Below are 18,899 nucleotides of genomic sequence, written 5' to 3'. Positions count from 1 at the left end.
TTATTAAACAAACTCTCAGATTTCTTAGAAATACCTTAGATTAGTGTGTTTGGGAAGGTAGTTCAAAGTGGCACACATATAAAACATTGGTAGTCACCTACAAGAAGAAAGGATGGAGCTTTCTTCTGGAAACACATCTCTACCCCACTGCATCCACATGCTTTAAGCAAAGAGGTCAGATTTACTGCCACTGAATTCAGATACACAACAGGTCTTTATTTTTTTGGTAGTAAAGTCCAGCTATGGAAGCATTCATCATACAGTCACTATTAATGTATGTTGTTTTGGGGTAAGTCCATTAACATGATTTTAAATTTCTGAATTTTCAGAACATTTTAAAAACCTCCACACATTATATTAATGACCAATAAAGAAGTCAGGGAAACAAACCCCCCTGAAATCATATGCTCTTGACTACAACCAAATAAGACATTAATGCACATTAATACCAGACATCACACGGTCATAGAACCATAGAATCATTTAAGTTGGAAAAGATTTCTAAGACATTGAGTCCAACTATTAACCCAGCACTGCCACGTTCAACACTAAACCACATCCCTAAGTGCCATGCCCACATGCTTTTTGAACATTTCCAAGGTTGGTGATTCCACCATTTTCCTGGGCTGCCTGTCAAGGTCAGATTAACAGGAAAATCATAGCATTAACAAATATTTTTTTAAAGGTCAAAAATAAAGACACTTGGATTGCAGTGAACTTGTTTCATGGTTCAGTTATGTCCCATTTAAAATAGACTCTGCTACAAAATGCAATGGTAACTAAAGATCAGCTAAAATGAAAAACCCCATAAAGTACCCAGTTTGTAGGATAAGAACCATATGTGACTGTGACAGTGTGCTCCACCCAGCCACACTGCTTTTTTTGGGTCAAGCAATAGCCACTAGTGGCCCTCCTGATAGCTGCATCCAGTTTAAGGGAGACTCTGGAATGAGAGCTAACAGCACATAGCTAAGGGCTGGAAATCTTGCTCAGCAGCAGCTGAGGACTAGATGAGCATGTGGCTGCTGATATGCAAATATAAGTCAATCATGTTAGTCCATGAATAGTGGATGGCCCAAGGCCCATTGAGCCCTCCTGCACGGCAGCAGGCTGCACACCAGGATCTCCAATCTCCCTTTGAGCCGGGAAGCCTCTGAAGGTTATTTGTCGAGGCAGAGACAATCCTTAGCGCATTGGGAATCAGAACACTGAAATGCTGGAATATTAGCTAAGTGATATAAAGGATGGATTGCTACAATCCTTTAGGATCCAGCCACACTCCTCTGAGGAGTTTGTAAGGCAAGAAGACCCTTCTGACCCTCATGATTCAATGGCAGGGTCTCCCTGACAGTTTTGTCTGACCTTGGTCTCTATGCAGCAAAAGTGCACCTTGCCATCAAATCTTGTTAAACCACCGTTGCATTTACCACTGAATTTTTAAAACTCATTGCCTTAAGTGAATAAAATGCATTGTTGCTTCTCGCTTGTGAGTGAAGTGCATGATTTCTTCCACAACAACAACACACAAGCATCTTCAAAGTAGTGCATACACAAAAAATATCGTGGCTGGGCCTCCATATCTAGGTCTCACACACAAGGTGATGACACATTTGCCCTTAAATACTTTAAAGCATGTTCCTTTCCTCCAGCTCCCAGCTTGGGACTGTGTTTACAAGAAAATTTGGCAATTAATAATAATAATAATAGATAATAATATAAATTCATTGAGCTCTCTCAAATGGGTTTGAAATCAAAAGGTATTGAAAAGGGGAACTGACAAATGGCCAAACACAAACACAGCATTATTGTAGAAGCCTTCCCTATATGCCACCTCACTGTAAGCAATGAAGCTATAAAAGCTCACCTTTAATTTTTCTCCAAGACTTTCATTTTCTGCCATTAGTCTTCTAAAGTCAGTCAGTGCAATATCTCTTTCTTCTTCCACGTGACTTTGAGAAACTAAATTGTGTTTTGCTTCTCTTCTCATCCTGTTCAATTCACTCAGAGACTTCAAAAGATTATTGTTCGTTAGCATACATACACATGGACTGCAATATAACAAAATGCTGTTATTACAATAACCTATTACAGTCTTATTTTTCCCTAGATAACTAAAATGTATTCCCTTAATCACTGAGTAGCATGACAACTTACACTGTCAAAATAATCATAATTCTTTTACTGTCCCAAGTATAGCCTAACTTCACTGTTCTCTTATCAGTTAACTACTCCTTTCTTGCATTCTTGCTGTATCTTTACACATCGTTCTCATGCATTCTACTGATTTTTTTCTGATGTTTATCATTTCCAAATGCCAGTATAATAATTTATAATGGCTTTCAAGTTAATAAACTAACTAGAATACGTAATTTTATTAATTAGTAATAAAAATAGGTATGTATTTTATTAGTGTTGGTTCTATTCTACTAGGTTTTTCATTTTAAATATCCAACAGTACAACAAGTGTTAATTGGTTATTTCAATGTTAACTATAAACAATTTTTTCTTACCTGCTCATAAAGAACATTTAATCTATCTCTTTCTGCAGTCAATAATTTGACATTGGACTGAATTTCTATCACGTGTTTTTCAAATCTGTCTAACATGGACCGCAGCTCATCTCTTTCTCTGGAGATTGATTTAAGCTCTTCACTCTGAAAAGTGATCAATAAATTTATGTTAAAATTTGCTAATTAAAACATCTGGAGAACTAATACCAAAAAAGAACTCCTTCTATTAGTAATACATAAAAAATATATTCAAAATAATTTTAATTGCAAGAAAAAGCCGGGCACTGGTGGTATAATCTAAACAAGAACTAACTGTTAAAAAGAAAAAGGAAAGCAGCAAGCAGTAAGATTTCGACCTTTTTCTGCTTATTATCTAATTCTATTTATTTCAAATAAACTGATCAATAATTAATGGTACTGAAAAATGTAACATGGAAAGAAAAAGGCAAGTTCATTGGAGTCTCTCAGCTGATTTTTTGCATTAAGAATGTAATATAGAAAACTACTACAGTCATTTAATGCCACTGAAGTTGAGAGTATATCTGATGGCTTCTTAAATGTTTCTACAGTATTTACAGTACTTTTTCCACTTGATCGACAGGAGGAACTTCACCTTCTCTGCAGTCCTGCGGCTTGGGCTAGGCCTTCGTTTTATCATTTTCTGAAGATATTCTAACTCTCGCTTATAATAGTCTCTGTCATCTTCTAAGGTCTTTACAAATGCATCTAGACGAGATGGAGATTTGTCTCCTAGGGCAATACCACAGTCTAATCTCATTCTTTCGATTTCTAGGACAAGTTCTCGTTCTGGAAGACAAAAAAAAAAAAGACTAAAAACAACCCAACTCTATAGGAAAGTCATGAATTTCCTCAAAGACACTTGCATTTGGGATGGATTAACTCCCACCAACCATCCAGGCAGCAATCCTGCTGAAAAGGATGTAGGAGTCCTGACTGACAGTAGGCTAAACACGAGTGAGTACTGTAAGACCAGCAGAGGCCTCACAGCATCTTGGGCTGTATCAATGGAGACAGAGACAGAGGGATGTGATTATTTCCCTTTATTTAGCACTCATTAGATCACACTTACGAGACTGCTAAGGTTTGCTCCTCCTAGCACAAGAAAGATGCAGATAAATTAAGTTCAAGGCAGGCCCTGCAAGCTGTCAGGGAGCAAAATACTTGCTCTGGGGGGAACAGCTGAGGGAACTAGGTTTATTCAGCCTGGAGATGAGCTGGAGACCCAACAGCAGACTGACAGTACCAGGAGGGACTTACAGATAACATGGAGCCACTTTCTTCACAGGTGCATAGTAGGTAAATAAGGAACAGTGGCAATTAATTGCTACAAGCAATTACAAACAATACAGGGAAAAATATTTTACTCTGAGAATTGAGGAACATTAGAATGGGCTGCTTAGAGATGTTGTGGAATCTTCACCCCTGGAGGTTTTCAAGATCTAAGTGGATAGATGTCTCAAGAAACAGTCTGAATTCACTTTTCAAAAACAGAGAATAAAAAGAGTTTTGGAAATTACTTTGTATGAAACTGCCAAAGAATTAGGATAAGGATGTCGTGTGGGATCACAGTAAAAAGCTCAACTTTCAGTTCTCACATACAGAATGAAAATATCTTTCTATGACAAGAGTTTTCACTTCAATTATGACTGGAGACCTACAGTCTTCTTTTAATTTACAGCTATCAAAAGTCTTTTAGTATTATTAACTGTATGTTAACTAGATAAGTATTCTATTTCAAAAATTACAGGAAAGTAATTTCCAAGAATCTACATTTGAAGATTTACCTTTTCTTTCTAAGTTCTCTGTTTTTTCTATCAGCCTTTGCTTCTCTTGTTGAAGCTGGTTTAACAACAGCTCAAGATTCACTTTATCATCTGTTTTCCCAAGGAGTTCCTCATTCAGCCTCTCATTCTCCTTATGACATGAGCACAAATCCTGAAGTAGCAATTTTAAATTATAAAAATTATAAGTGCCAATAGAGAAATTTGGGGAAAAAAATTTAACATTTTGTTCAACTTTTGATATACAGCACTGTTTACTTCTGGTTGACCTGGATGCTTCATGCTTTAACATTTGTTGCAGGCCCTCACTGTATTTATATTATATTTTATTAAATCAAAGTAAACATTACTTTTTACACAGTTTGCAATCAGTAACAAGAAAAGCAAACCAACCAGTAGGATAGTGGGATACAAACACAGGAAAAAAAATTAACAACTAAAGCAATAAATAATTTTAACAGCATTTGGTAACAGTGTTGGTGTTAAAGTACATTACAATACAGCATCTCAGTCAATGCAACTCTGAAGCCAATCAAATGCTATTTGGCACATCTTTCCTGTGATGCACTGAAAATTAAGTAGTCTTGTATTTGCAAGTTCACTAGATAGACTGAAACAAAACCCTGTACTCAGTTAATACACAAGTTCCTATATATTCCTAAAGAAAGAGTTTATTATCAATTCTTCAAAGAATTGATAATAGTGATGTTTTTCATCTGGCCCTATGCTTTGTTTCTGAGCGAGCCAAATACTGGATACTTTTTCACATGCCATTTAAAAGACAAAGGAGTTTCTAAACATAAAGATCCTCTAGGATGTTGTAACTCATTTGTGACAAATATGATTGTGGCAAATGGAAATTTTAACTTCAGAAATAAGGAAATGTACAATAAGGACATAGTCAACCATACTGTCTACAGAGATTTCTTTCAGTTTATTTTTGCAACAATATGATGTAGCTTCTCTAACTCTTTCACTCATTAATTAGTAATTCTTACAACAGAGTTTCAGAGTACTACAGAAGTTCTCTTGTTAATTGTTAAATTGATATTTTTTTATAATAAATGAAACAATCACATGGATGACAGCATGATAAAAATGGTACAAACAAGAACTGAAAATATTTTTACTTACTGATTTAAGCCTTGTTATTGTTTCTTGTAGATCCTGTATTTCACTGTGTTTTCTTTCAATTTCTTTCTATCAACCAAAATTAACCTATATGTTAAGAGTTACATATTCAAAATGACAACAATTCCTTTGTTACAAAAAAAGTAAGGAAGCAGACTATTTTGGTAAGAAATAAAGTATAGTTAGTTCCTTATTATAAAGTATTAAAGCTCCTATGAAGTGAAAGCACAAAAAATTTGTGGTATAAACACCTATGGTCATTTGAAGCACAACAATTAAATTAATCATTGCATGACTCCTCATAGAAAAAAACCCTCCAAACATATTCATTGCTGTTGCAAATATGCATTACCTAGCAATAGCTTTAAGTATCTCAGCATTTTATTTCACACTAAGCTAATAGAAGAAGAAAGAACAGATTGACCCTCAACTAAAGTCATCTAACCTAACACAGTAAAGAGACAAAATTGTTGTGATTAATCGACTTTAAGTGAGAAATTCTGTGTGATGTTAAGAAAACTGGAAAAAAAATCTTTTTAATCTTCCTTTCAGTAGCCAATAGGTCTTGCATTGCAATTAGAAGATATAAAGCCAAATAAAATGGAGCAGATCCTTCAATCTGTGACATGTTAGTGATTACCTTTGCTTCTCCTATTTCCTTATCTGCAGTCTCAAGCACTATTTCTTTGTCTCTTTCCAACTGCTGTGCCAAGTGATCTATTTCATTCAGTTCTTGACACAGTTCTTCATTTTTATTGCTTAAATCCACTACCTCACTAGTCACATTTTGTTCAGTGTCCAAGAGATCTTCAATGCGATTTTCAAGTTCTTTGTTTTTTTGCTGAAGATACTCAATCTGAAAGACATTTTTTGTTAAAATATTAATATGCATTGTTAAACTAGGTAGCAAAAGTTCCTCTCAATCTTCTGAAATACAGTATCTCTACATCCATAGTAAAATAATGATATCTTGTTAAAAATGGCCAGATTTTCTAGTTTTAGAACTTAATGCTTATCAACCTGAAAAAGAAATACAGTTTTATGAGCTCTCTCATAGTCATGAATACTGCTATAGAAAGATAACCATACATTTCTTGTCAAATGAAAGTGGTATATTGGGACTGAGGCTGAGCAAATAGTCTTGATGGTACAAAACCAGCTTCATGCAGCTCTGGGCTCACTCCCTGTACAATCAATTTGTATTCATCATGACTTACTAATTCAGGATCACTGAGCACAGCTTTACTGCTTCCAAGTCACAGCTCATTCTGTATTTTTGCAGCACTGAACCTAAGCCAACAAACTCTTCAACGTGGCTCCCATGCCACTGTACATCATGCACAGTCATACACAAAACCTCTAACTCACGTGAGAAAAGCCAGAGAATTGATGGTACAAATCCAGAGATATGCTTTACTTGATTTGTACTCCAGCTCACGTTGAAATTCTCATTCGGAGACCAGTATTGAACACATGCTAACATGCACAGTAAATACAAACACCTTTATCCTAAGCTTACCCTTTCCTCACAAGCCTGTGTTGGAGTAAAGGTGGGGACCATCTGAGATCCATAAGGAAGATTCCACACTCTTCTCATGAGAGTATCTACAGGGTTACTCCTTATCATAATTGCATACACCATTGTTATTTTCTAAAGCATAAATGGCATGTATGCAATAACTTTCTAACCAAATAAAAGGATTTTCAAACTTGCTGAAAACTGTGTATACAAAAATTTGCTGCATCCTTTCAGATTAACATACTCCGTACAGATGTGCGTTCATGGAATTCTTTACCAAAACCTTTCTGACAGACTTTTAAAACAAGAAATGAAATTTCCTTCGACAAGAAACACTGCCACCTAAAAAGAAAGGCAAATTCAATTGATTGATTTTATATCTATAGTGATTTTTTGTAGAGCTAAAAGTTTTGTGGGGTGTTTTGGATCACCAATATTTTTAGGTTTGACTAAACAAATGAATTACCTGTAAATTCAAGTGGGAAATGAGCTTCTCATTACTTTTAGTTCTCGATTCCAGCGAGAGAACCTCATGAGAACGCCCACCATCCAATGCCAGTGTTAAGCGCTCGATTTCTTTGTCTCTTATCTCAACCTTTGAGGGACAAAATCAATGCTGTAGTATCTTATACACCCTTTAATAGACCCTTTGTTTAAATAAACACACACATATTATTCAGTAAAAAGATAAGCAACTAAAAATTCAATTTCAACTTGTATATATATATATATATTTTTTTTTTATTCTCAGTTCTTCTGAAAAAAGTTATATCTTAGAAAGAGAAATAAATTAATCAAATACAATTTGTAAGGAAAAACTGAAACAGTTCCTACTGTTTTACATTCTTGAAGAAAACCAAACAATTTTAACTTAATGTGAAGTTAATGAATGCTGCAACTTAATTGAGACTAGCACTTAAAGCTAGGGAAAAAACTTCTAAGTAAGTTAACTCAGTGATTATTCCAGTCACTGGAAAAAAGGAAATATTGGAAGAGGAAAACCAAGATGTGAAGAAAGAAGAAATCCCTAGATTTTGAAAGAAGTAACATAAGAACATTTGATGTAATTCCATTACTTAAAGATTGTACATATCAATCCACTCTCATTAAAATATTGTAAAATCTGTTGTTCATAAATTAACTATCAAAAATTTTAAAAATATAACCAGTCCGAGCAGTGAAAAAATTATCCTAAGATTTATGTAGATCAAATTACTATTTTGGACAAGTTAACACTTATGCACTAAAAAAATGTTGACAAATTCTACTTATGATTGTCAAATTTAGCTTATTTAATGCAATTTCAATACACAAAATGTATCAGCAAAATCACCAGACAAGTATTTTGTCATTGCTGCTGTCTCCAAAAGCAGAGGAGAGAAACTGCTCAACATAGGCAAGTTAGAATAACTGTATTTCACAAGCCCTACAAATGCCTTCCCAAGAAGGTTTTTAAAACAAAGGCCATTGCCATAGCTATGACACCCAAATAATAATAATAATAATATTAATAATAAAACAATAATACCACTGCTAATGATGATATAAACATACCTGTTTGCTATAATTTTTCATTCCACATTCAGATGTCTCCAGTTTTTCCTGTAGCTCTGCTACTTCTGACTGCAGTTCTTGAATTCTGAAATGTAGTACTGTATTTTTTATGTGAATTCATGGAAGAATTGTATGCACGCAATTCAATATTAGCATTTTCTCTTTGCTCCTGAACCCAAATATTTCACAAAGAAATAGTTTTGTTCATGCAAAATATTAATGCAGAAGCAGTTGTTTGAGATACTGTAGCATGTTGACCTTGCCTGGCTGCCAGTCCCTCACCCAGATGCTGTCTTACTTCCTTTCCTCAACAGGATGGGGGAGAAAAGATGAGAAAGCTCATGGGTCAAGATAAAGACAGGGAGATCATCTACCAATTACTGGTACCAGTGACAGACTCAACTGGGAGCAGATTAATTTAACTTATCAACCAAAAAGAGTAGGACGGCGAGAATTGAAGACACACCCACAGTTCAAAATTACAAAGCTCTCTGGCTCACCGATTATCAGCCACCTGCAGGAGGTCTGCGATGTAAGGGTCCTCTGGCTGAGGCACTGGGTAGGCACTGACACTTGATGGGGGCACAAGCTGGTCTATCTGCATGCGTTGACGCCTGAAAGGAATGCTTTTTTTCCTGCCACCTAAAAGCCCAAAACCAGAGGCATATTACTTGGAGTTAAAGCAAGGGAACCATCTTCTCTAATACAAAATTAATTTTCCTGTTTATTCTACTGCTTCTGAACGGGCACATTTCACCATTTTAATCCTTCTGCAGTAAGTTGATAAAATTCACATACTCTAGACAACACCATTCTTGCAGGTTAGTATCAGTTTTGTCAAAGTCCACTATTATAGTAAGGAAACACAGGAAGTTTAGTACAAGTAATTTTCCCCAGTGTTTAAGATCCCAAATATTCCATAGTTCAAACTTGTTGAAGCTGTTAGTGATTTAGCTTACTAAAAAAGCTAAATCAAAACATCACAAAAGACATTTGGTTTTCACATTTAAGAACTATTTTATGACTGAACTAACCTCTGCACTGTTCAGTAATATTTTTATTCCTTCTACTCTGTTGTCATTTCAGTGAATATCATATTCTACTGCTTATCAAGCAGAGCATGCTATTAGCTTGAATAATAACATATTTAGAAAAAAGCAAAAGATAGTATTATTTCCAGACAGAACATTTACTCTTCATCATATGATTAAATAAGAACATGGAATATTGGATGATGTAGTATAGAAAAATCCTAGAAGACTGGTGACCAAAGGGCAAGTATGCAGAAAGACAAACAAAAGCATAATATGTCATCTTTGAAGCAAAGGACATGAAGTGCAGAAAGGTATGGAAAAATAAAGAGGACTTTTAATTTTTCCTAGCAATCCACTGATTTCCCTTAGATGCCAAAAATATGTATATAATTCAATGACTTGGAAAAAAAAGACAGTTTCAAAATGTCACAAAATAATTCTATCTCCCTTAGCTTGAAAAAAATTAAGGAAAAGGACACCCTGGAGAAAGACATTAACCTCAAAGTAACATCTAGAACATTTTAAGTTATCAAAAAACCCTTTAAATACTGTAAGCTTCTAGAGGGTTGGAATATTTGTAGACGTATTTTGCATCTTGCTGTGTTTAGATCTTGGTTCCAAAAATCTGAATTTCTCACTTACACATCAATTACCTGTCAAAAATATGCAAGGCTCAAACAATCTGCCTCTGACTAAATTAGATGCAGCAATAAAAAAAATAGCCATTGATTAATAGCTTTCTGGTCACATTTTAACTTAATAGTCTTCTGTTCAATCTATGTTTGCATTCAAATTTGTCCCTAATGCAAGTGATGACCTAATGAAACTTCATATAGAGAAATTACAGAATTCAGAGCCAAAACTTTCAAAGGGTAATGTTACTCTACTGGATATTTTACCACAATAACTCCTCTTACTAGAGGAAAAAATATTATGTTCTGAAGATCCAAAAAAGCCCAGAAAAAAGTTGAAATATCTGTGATTATTTACACTCACCAGGTGTTTGCACCACTGCTTGCAGATTCCTCTCCTGAAGATGCTGAATTTTTTCAGTCTTGGCTTTGGTCTCTTTTTCCAGCATTTTAATTTTATGTATATATTGGTTATTCAAAAATTTCAAGTCAGATGTTTCATGTTCAACCCTCCTTAAGGAAGCTTTCAAATCTTCAAGGGAGAGAAAAGCAGTATTATCTCTCTTATTCACTATTGTTTTTCCTAGTAGCACCAAAATAAGCATAAAGAGAATCCTGTATTCTTTTTCCATAGCATAAAACTATCAAATACACATACATATGTGCATATATTTACAAACAAACACACAAAAATACGTATTTATACATGTTTTACAGATAAACACTCATTGTGGAACAAAGGCACAGTTAACAGCAGAATTTAATTTTCAGTTAAAAAATACCATTTCAAGGTATTGAAAGTATATGTTAAGATTTCTAACATTCTCATGTCTTATTAAAACAATAATTTGCAGAACTTAAGTTTTTTGACAGCAAAAAAAATGTCTGAGCCTGAACCTTAATTCCTTGAAGGCACCAAATTCCATGACCACTCACACTCACTAATTAGTACAGATACATGAATCTGCAGATCAAGGATTTAGCCACAATTTTATTTTGGCATGTAAGGATTACAAAAGTGCATCATCATTTGCATATTACCTTTAACATGACGATCAGAATGCTCTTTCAGTTTTAGTATTTCTAAATGTAGATCGTTATTTTCCCTGGTAAGTCTAGCATTCTCTGTTTTATAAGGTTCCAAAATAGTATCATAATTGCTGCATTCTTTTTCAGTTTTTCCAGAAGATAACTTTGATTTGCGCAAACTCTCAGTTGTATGAACTAAGTCACTAGGATAAAGGAATATCAGATGTCTTAGCAATGTTATCAGCCTTCACGCTGCAGATGCAAATGTTTATTATGACCTAAGAAACAAAACCTTTTCCCCAAGAGGGGGGACAAATGAGTTCAAACAAAGGCAACAAAACATTAATGTCATGTAAGAAAAACTGAAAGATAGGAACCATCTGTTTAAAAAAACAGTAAATAGGAATGAACAGGAGAAAAAATAGAAAACAAAATAGTTATAAAGCTGATAAATATCAGGAGTTTACCTCTGATAAGCATCAAAGGTAGTGATGGAGAGAGTAAATCTACCTGGCAGACACAAGAATGAGACTTAATGTTGAAGGCAGATTACTTCACATTTGCCTAGCTATGGTTCTTCCATCTGTATTGCATTCTAGAGAGCAACAGAACCAGAATAGCTACATTTGTGTGTTTAGACAAATATAACTGGATTACTATGGAAAGTACTATATTCCTAATAATATCAAAGCCACAAAATGGCAGATATAATAAGAAGGCAATCTGAAAATTTCATGGTTTTTCTGTTACGTGCCTTGTAAAAAGGACAGAGATAACAAATTTTAAATTCTCTAAATAAGGTCATTATAAATGGAGATGTGAATGTTTTATTTTAAGTCACAGAACAGGCAATAGTAATTATTGTTTATACAACCAGTTATAAAAGTGTCCTTTTAATCACATATCAATAGTGACTATTCTCAGCTCTCTTATGAGGTTAGAAAACTTGAATTTTCCTACACCACAGATCCTTAGAAGCAATTCTACTGAATTAAATTAAATCTTAAGATGTTACCATCACTTAAGCAAACGCATTTGACTTCATCATATTTAGTCATAAGTATGTACATACTTATGCATGTCATAATCCCGTACATACTACAGGAACTTAATGTTACCCTTGAAATAACATTGCTAGAAAATAATCCTCAGATTAAGCCTTCTTCCTTACATGTCAAAAATCAAACAATACCTACTATATGATTACTATTTTTTTAATGAATCTCCTTTTGAATACCTAAAAAGCTTTTCCACTAAAGGTAAACTCTCCACTCCCAGTGACTGCCGATAGCCCAGCTGATCCAGACGTTTCCTGAGATTAATGAACCTTCGCTCTGCATTTGTACTCATTGTAAACACACCTCCAAAGCTGCTTTTGCCACAGTCAAGAAAAACAGGACACCTGCAAAAGATTGTCGGTTACAGCATCTGCCCTTTAAAGAAGGAAAAATATAGAAAAAAGTAATGGAAAAGAACTTTTTTTTCTGTAGGAAATACAGTGCATAAGAATGTCCTTAAAATTTAAGCAAATCAGAAAAGGATGACTGCAACTGAAAAGTTTTAAACATATTTAGATATTCCTTTAAAAATAAGTATTTGCCTTGGCAGTTAGTTTTCTCATTATATTTGATTTTCTTGAATCATGGTCATCATTGTATATTACACAATACAAATTGACAGATTATTCTCAAAAACTCATACTTTTTTCTTCCATATATAAATCTTACTTTCAAATTTTGCAAGTCAGTACTTAATATAACTTACGCCAACCATTTCTAAAATCGCATAAAATATGTAAAATCTTGAAGACAGATTAACTTTGAACATCTATTTTCTATGACAAAAAACAGGAAAGATAAAAAATACTGGCATACTATAGTCATACTTGTATCGTTTTCTGGAAAATACAGTTCAAGGACGAGAGTTGGGGTTTTTTCAATTGACTGATTAATTATCTTTGTATTACTAAGTTGATCTAAAGGGGACTGGATCAGCATTACTGTGTCTGAATCCAAATGATAATTTTGGTTTTTTCAAGTACATTTGAGGCAAGAAGAAATTTTATATCATTATGTCCTTCTGAATTTAGATACAGAATGAGAAAACAAATCAAGTACTAAAGCTTATGTTTCTTAATATGTGAAAACATCTCTTCAATAGTTAGAAATATTTTTGAAAAGTAGTTATTTCTGTAAAACCTTTTCCCTCAAATGTCTTCAGAAGTTTCAGTATTAACCTATTGGCTGCAAAGACCTCAGCAGCCAAACTACCAATTCAAGGAGGTGGTGTTTGCAGGTCATACAAAAGGAACAGAATATAGAGATAATCCAAACTATCATCACAATCCTCCAGATTTTAAAAAGAAATAAATACATGCAGGTATTTGAAATTAACTATTAACAATAAAGTGAGGAAAATGTGTGTGTTTCTCTCATATCTAATGCTGGAAAGTTAAGATTTCATCTCGTTCTATTAAAACACTACAAAGAAGTCTAGCAACAGGCCTGTGGTAACCGGGTACTGCTCTGTAGATGAGAGAAAATCACCAGCCCTATAAGCACAGCATCTGTTCTGGGTACTACCAAAAATATTTGCTTGAAGAGATTCAGGATGTTGGGATATTAACTAAGCAATGGCACGGACAACGACCCCTTACATACCGTGCTGGGATGGCTGAAGGAGGAGGCGGCGCCACACTTTCCACCAGTGTGCTAAGTGGAAGTCAGTGTCCTGATGTGTAGTAAATGCTCTTCATACTCCTCTGACAGCCAAAGATTAGAGATTAAAGTGACAAGTTCTTGGTATTTCTGCATTAAAGTTGAAGATTCTGTGTTGAATTCAGGAAAAGTGTGACTGTGTTACTGTGTCTAGACTGAGTCTCAGGAATACATCTTATATTACTACAGAAGAAAACTGGTAACTCCTGAGCCCATCTTCTCTTTAAGAAGGCTTGTATCAGTTAAAAAGATTAGTTTACCTTAAAATTGTTCATTAGATTTGTTTGAAATCTTGTGTTTTAGAAAGAGCAAAGATTGTTTTACTAATCAAATTGAGAAAATTTTGAAGAAGAAATATCAAGAACAAAACTGTCACAGCTTGTACGGGAATGGAGTTTTTCTGCAGTAACTGCAAAGAAAAATAAATGGACATATGTTAGCACTCCAGTAACTGTGGCTAGGAAGTACATACATAATTTAACTAAACCCCTGCAACGGGCATTTAAGGTACAGTTACCTAAACATGATCTAATATTGGGAGGTGCTGACAAACTGCTGGTTGAATCACTTTCCTTCCTAAAACCTGAAATTTATTTCATTTATTTATCATTATTGCCACTGGAATCAAACCATAAAGGGTATTATCTTACATTATTTTATATCAAAGCTACATCTGATCCACAATAATCCCAGGAAATTAATAGCTGTAGTAGTGTAAGTCCAAAAGGCATCTCCTTTCAGAAAGCTTAAAATAGATATTAAACTCTTCAAAGACAATAATTGTCATACACCCTTTGTTGGAAAGAAATTATGTGTCAGTAATTTCAGACTTCTGTCATTACAGACTACCAAAATTTAAATCTCGTATCCTAAACTTAGTCTATCACTAGTCTTACCATGACATGAAAAAGTATCTAATAACTTCTACATCAGGAAAATTTGTTTTTCTGGAAATACAAAATTAATATATGAACTGATGCATTGATTCAGTTGAATCCAAGTCCTGTCTGACACAATATCCTGTGTCTCTTGACCATTGCCACAGCAAGAATATAAAAACCTAAAAAACATGAGTGAAATCTTACTCCTACACACATTTTCTTTGTATAAGCCTATAATGCAGGGACTTGAAGGGCCTAAAGTTGAACTGAAATAATTATAATAGTACCTGATAGACCTTCCTCTGAGCAGCCATAGAGACTCTTGGCTGCAGCCTTCACTATTCATATTGATACCTAACTTACCATTTGCCTTTTTGATCGCTCTAAAGCATCGATTAGATGCATTCAGTGACACATCTCTCTGAGTGGTTGCTACCACTTTAGAGACCACAGCATGTATCACTTTGCCTTTATTAACACAGCTCCTTAATTCCTGCATCATTACTCAGTCCAGTCTTCTGGCACCCTTGGACTGCACTTAGCATGTCCACATAATGAGCAAATTTTGTCCCCCGCTGTTTAACCCATTCTTTCACATTACTGATCAGTGTTTGTCATGGCTTAACCCCAGCTTCCAACCAAGCACTACACAGTTGGCTTGCTTACTCTCCCCACTGCCACAGGGATGGAGAGAAGATTCAGGGAGAAAAAAAACCAAAGCTTGTAGATTGCCATAAGAACAGTTTAATACTTGAAACAAAACATAATCACAATAATTGGAATAAAAAGGAGAGGGAGAGAGAGAGAGATTGATAAAACCCAAGAGATACAAGAGATGCAGAATACAATTGCTCACCACCCGATGACTGATGCCCAGCCTGTCCCCGAACCACAGTCAGCCCCACTCTGGGTAACTCCCCCAGTTTATATATTGGCCATGAAGTTCTGTGGTGTGGAATGCCACTCTGGCCAGCTCAGATCAGCTGTCCTGGCTATGTTCCCCCACAGCTTTCTGTGCAGTTCCTCAATGGCACTGAGAAGTCCTTTGCTGAGAGCAAGCACTACTTAGCAACAACCAAAACACCACAGTGCTATCAACATTATTCTCATGCTGAATCCAAAACACAACATTGCACCAGCTAATAGGAAGAAAACTAATTTTATCCCAGCTGAAACCAGGACACTTTGTCTGTTTGCTCTAAAGCATAGATTAGATGCATTCACAGTGACACAACTTTCTGAGCAGTTACTGCCACTTTAGAGACCACAGCATGTATCACTTTGCCTTTATTAACACTACTCTTTAATTTTATTACTCAGTCCAGTGAAACTCCTCTGCATTGGATTGCACTTAACACATCCATATAATGAGCAAATTTTGTCCCTTCCTCTTTAACCCATTCTTTCAGATCACTAGTCAGTATTAAACAGCAGACAATCTTCTGCACATTCACTGTAAGGTAGTACTTTTCTACTCTCTTTTTTAATCACTAGCTTCTTTTCTCCATTTCTGACAGAGACCTGCTTTCTTAAGTGTTTGGTAAAGAACCTTCTCAAAAAGCTTTTTGGAAATCCAAGTTTTTTATATTATTTGCACCCAGTCAATTCAATTCAATTCAGAATATGCTTTTCTTTAAAGAAGCTTAATAGCCTTGTGAATGACAACTGAGTCCTGATGAAAGGTATGTCACATGTACTAGATGTCTGTAAGTTTGCAAAGTACTGGAAAGCACTCTCAACAACTTTGGTATTTCCCATGAGATAGGCTACATTAGCTGCATAACTAGTTCACACCATTCATCATCTAAATATTTCCTGCAATTTAGTGCTGCTGTGAAGAAAATCAAATTTCCATTTTCAATGAAAAATAGAAAAGAGAAAATTGAATGGTACTTTAAATGAGGCATTTCCTAAATCGGATTTATTAATATGTCTAAATCTCTCAGTTGCTCGCTGAAGATTACTCAGAGCCAACAGCCTCATTTTTTGTTCCCCCTTTGCTCATAAAGACTGCTAGAGGTGACAACATTCACATGCTGCATTTTATGACATGCCTGGATGGCTGTGAGCAGTCTTTTGAAGATACAGATGTTTATGAAATAGACATATGTAGCACCTAAGAACTGTTTCCTATTGTTTTAAGTCACCAATGTCTAAAATTGAACCTTGAGGTGAAAGATGGGCAATAGTGGAGCCAACTGCTCTAGGCTTTAAGTAGAGAATCAGCTGGCATAAAATTGTGTGAAAGAAGCAATGCTTATAGGTATTAGATTAGCTATTAAAGGTAGAATGCAAAACAGAAAATGTTTAGCAGACTAAGCCCTCCTTTCATTCTGAGAACAATGCAGCAAAATTGATGGTGAGTGAAGGTTACTAACTGCTGCAGATGCAACACTTGTGTTTTCAGTAAGAAAATGTAATAATACAAAAGCAGAGCAAAGATGGATCTTGGCCATGGACGAATGCAGTTTTTCATTCAACAGAACTTACACGTTAAAGGGTTTTTTCCTTTTTGTTCACATCCTGTTCGCTCAGGTACCAAAGGCAGTGGTACCAAACATTTGACTACTGCAGCGCCTTAATACGTGGCTCTGTACAGCTGAGGGCTGTGCCGTGACCCGCAGCTGCTCTAACAACATGTTCAAGATACACCCAGTGAGCCAGCACCTGCTTTAGGAAAGTTTGCTCCCAACTGGATTTGCTGGGAGTTCATTTCTGACTAAGATATTCGTACAATACGTTTGCTGTGAAGTCTCAGCACCTTGCCAATGGAAAGAAAACACTTGTTCTGAAAAAACAGATTTCTTCGCTAAAATGTCATGGAATGCCAGAACGGTTAGGGTTGGAGGGCACCTCTGGAGATTATCCAGCCAAGGCAGGGTCACCTGGAGCAGGTGACAGGAACGCGTCCAGGCGTGTTTAGAATGTCTACCGAGAGGGAGACTCCACGACCTTCCTGGGCAGCCTGTCACCATATCCTGTAAGCTCACACTGGAGCACAAGAAAACTCTTCCGATTATGAGCCTGCTCATCACCCGTTTCCCTAAAAGGGAAGACTTGCAGACCTTCCAGCAACCCCCGTCTGTACCTACAGAGGGGCGGTCGGCCCCTTTCCAAACAGGTTTACGCCACTTGTCCCGCCCTCACCACACTTACCACTAAGAGCAGGCGCCGGCAGCCGGGGCCGCTGCGGAGCGGCCGCGATGTCCGGGCGCTGGGGAACCTTTGAAAATGGCGCGCGGAGCAGCGGCCGCTTCCGGCCCGTCACCGCAGCAACGGGGGGGACGCGCCCGCGCCGCCGAGCGCCCGCCCCGGCCCGCCCCGGCCCGGCCCGCCCCTTCCCGGCCCGGCAGCCCTCGCGCGGCGGGCGGAACGCTTCCTGCTGCCGCGGGCCCAGCAGCGGGATGAGGAGCCGGTGTCCCGCAGGCTCCTGGGCTCCGGTAGACCCGGGACAACAGGCTTCCCCTCTGCGCACAGGGCCCAGCCCAGCCCCCGGAGAGGGACGTTTTGCGTGGGGATGTAGTGGCAGGAGAAGGGGCAAAGGATTCAGACTGAAAGAGAGTAGGAGGAAGCTCTTTACTGTAAGGGTGGTGAGACATTGGAACAGGCTGCCCAGAGAAGCTGTGGAAACCCCATCCCTGGAAGTGTTCATGGCCAGGCTGAATGGGGCTTTGAGCAACCTGGTCTACTGGGAGGTGTCCGTGCCCATGGAAGGCGGTTGGAACTAGAGGATCTTTAAGGTCCCTTCCAACAAAAGCAATTCTATGCATCTGTGAAATCCAGGTCCCAGTGGTCCTGAGTTCCACCGAGCAGGTGGAACTGTTACAAACAGTTACAGTTTGTAACTGTTGTTACAAAACTCAGCAGAAAAACTCATTCATCCCGGTGTTTTATTTTTGCATCTACATCTCAAAAAACATTTTACCTCTGTCAGCATGTTTAATGTGCCTGTTTCTATCCTATATACACCCCACCTCTATCCAACATCTTGGCAATTTCATCAAGCTGTACAGAAAACCTAGGTCCTGAATTCCTGGCAGCTGAAGCTCCAAGAGGAGGAAGGGCTTACATGACATGGGAGTATACTGAT

General features: G+C 36.7%; 1 protein-coding gene across 4 annotated transcripts in view; it reads right to left on the bottom strand.

The window, feature by feature from the left end:
- The window catches only part of CEP135 (centrosomal protein 135), a 36,638-nt gene extending 18,575 nt beyond the window's left edge, over positions 1-18,063 (bottom strand). For all 4 annotated transcript variants that reach the window (XM_048304741.1, XM_048304742.1, XM_048304743.1 and 1 more), the window contains exons 1-14: positions 17,966-18,063; positions 13,872-14,337; positions 12,449-12,613; positions 11,224-11,414; positions 10,547-10,714; positions 9,017-9,158; positions 8,517-8,601; positions 7,429-7,557; positions 6,084-6,299; positions 5,447-5,512; positions 4,316-4,466; positions 3,124-3,317; positions 2,511-2,654; positions 1,865-2,008 (exon numbers count right to left, since the gene is read on the bottom strand). In XM_048304741.1, the coding sequence (XP_048160698.1) occupies positions 1,865-2,008; positions 2,511-2,654; positions 3,124-3,317; positions 4,316-4,466; positions 5,447-5,512; positions 6,084-6,299; positions 7,429-7,557; positions 8,517-8,601; positions 9,017-9,158; positions 10,547-10,714; positions 11,224-11,414; positions 12,449-12,561 (1,743 nt within the window). In that variant the 5' untranslated portion in view covers positions 12,562-12,613; positions 13,872-14,337; positions 17,966-18,063. The remainder of the gene's footprint in view (positions 1-1,864; positions 2,009-2,510; positions 2,655-3,123; positions 3,318-4,315; positions 4,467-5,446; positions 5,513-6,083; positions 6,300-7,428; positions 7,558-8,516; positions 8,602-9,016; positions 9,159-10,546; positions 10,715-11,223; positions 11,415-12,448; positions 12,614-13,871; positions 14,338-17,965) is intronic.
- Between the last annotated feature and the right edge of the window lie 836 nt (positions 18,064-18,899).

This window comes from Corvus hawaiiensis, chromosome 5 (assembly GCF_020740725.1).
Source record: "Corvus hawaiiensis isolate bCorHaw1 chromosome 5, bCorHaw1.pri.cur, whole genome shotgun sequence".
NCBI classification, from domain to species: domain Eukaryota; kingdom Metazoa; phylum Chordata; class Aves; order Passeriformes; family Corvidae; genus Corvus; species Corvus hawaiiensis.
The sequence above is the reverse complement of the archived record's forward strand: the minus strand, read 5'-3'. Positions and strand labels throughout refer to the sequence as shown.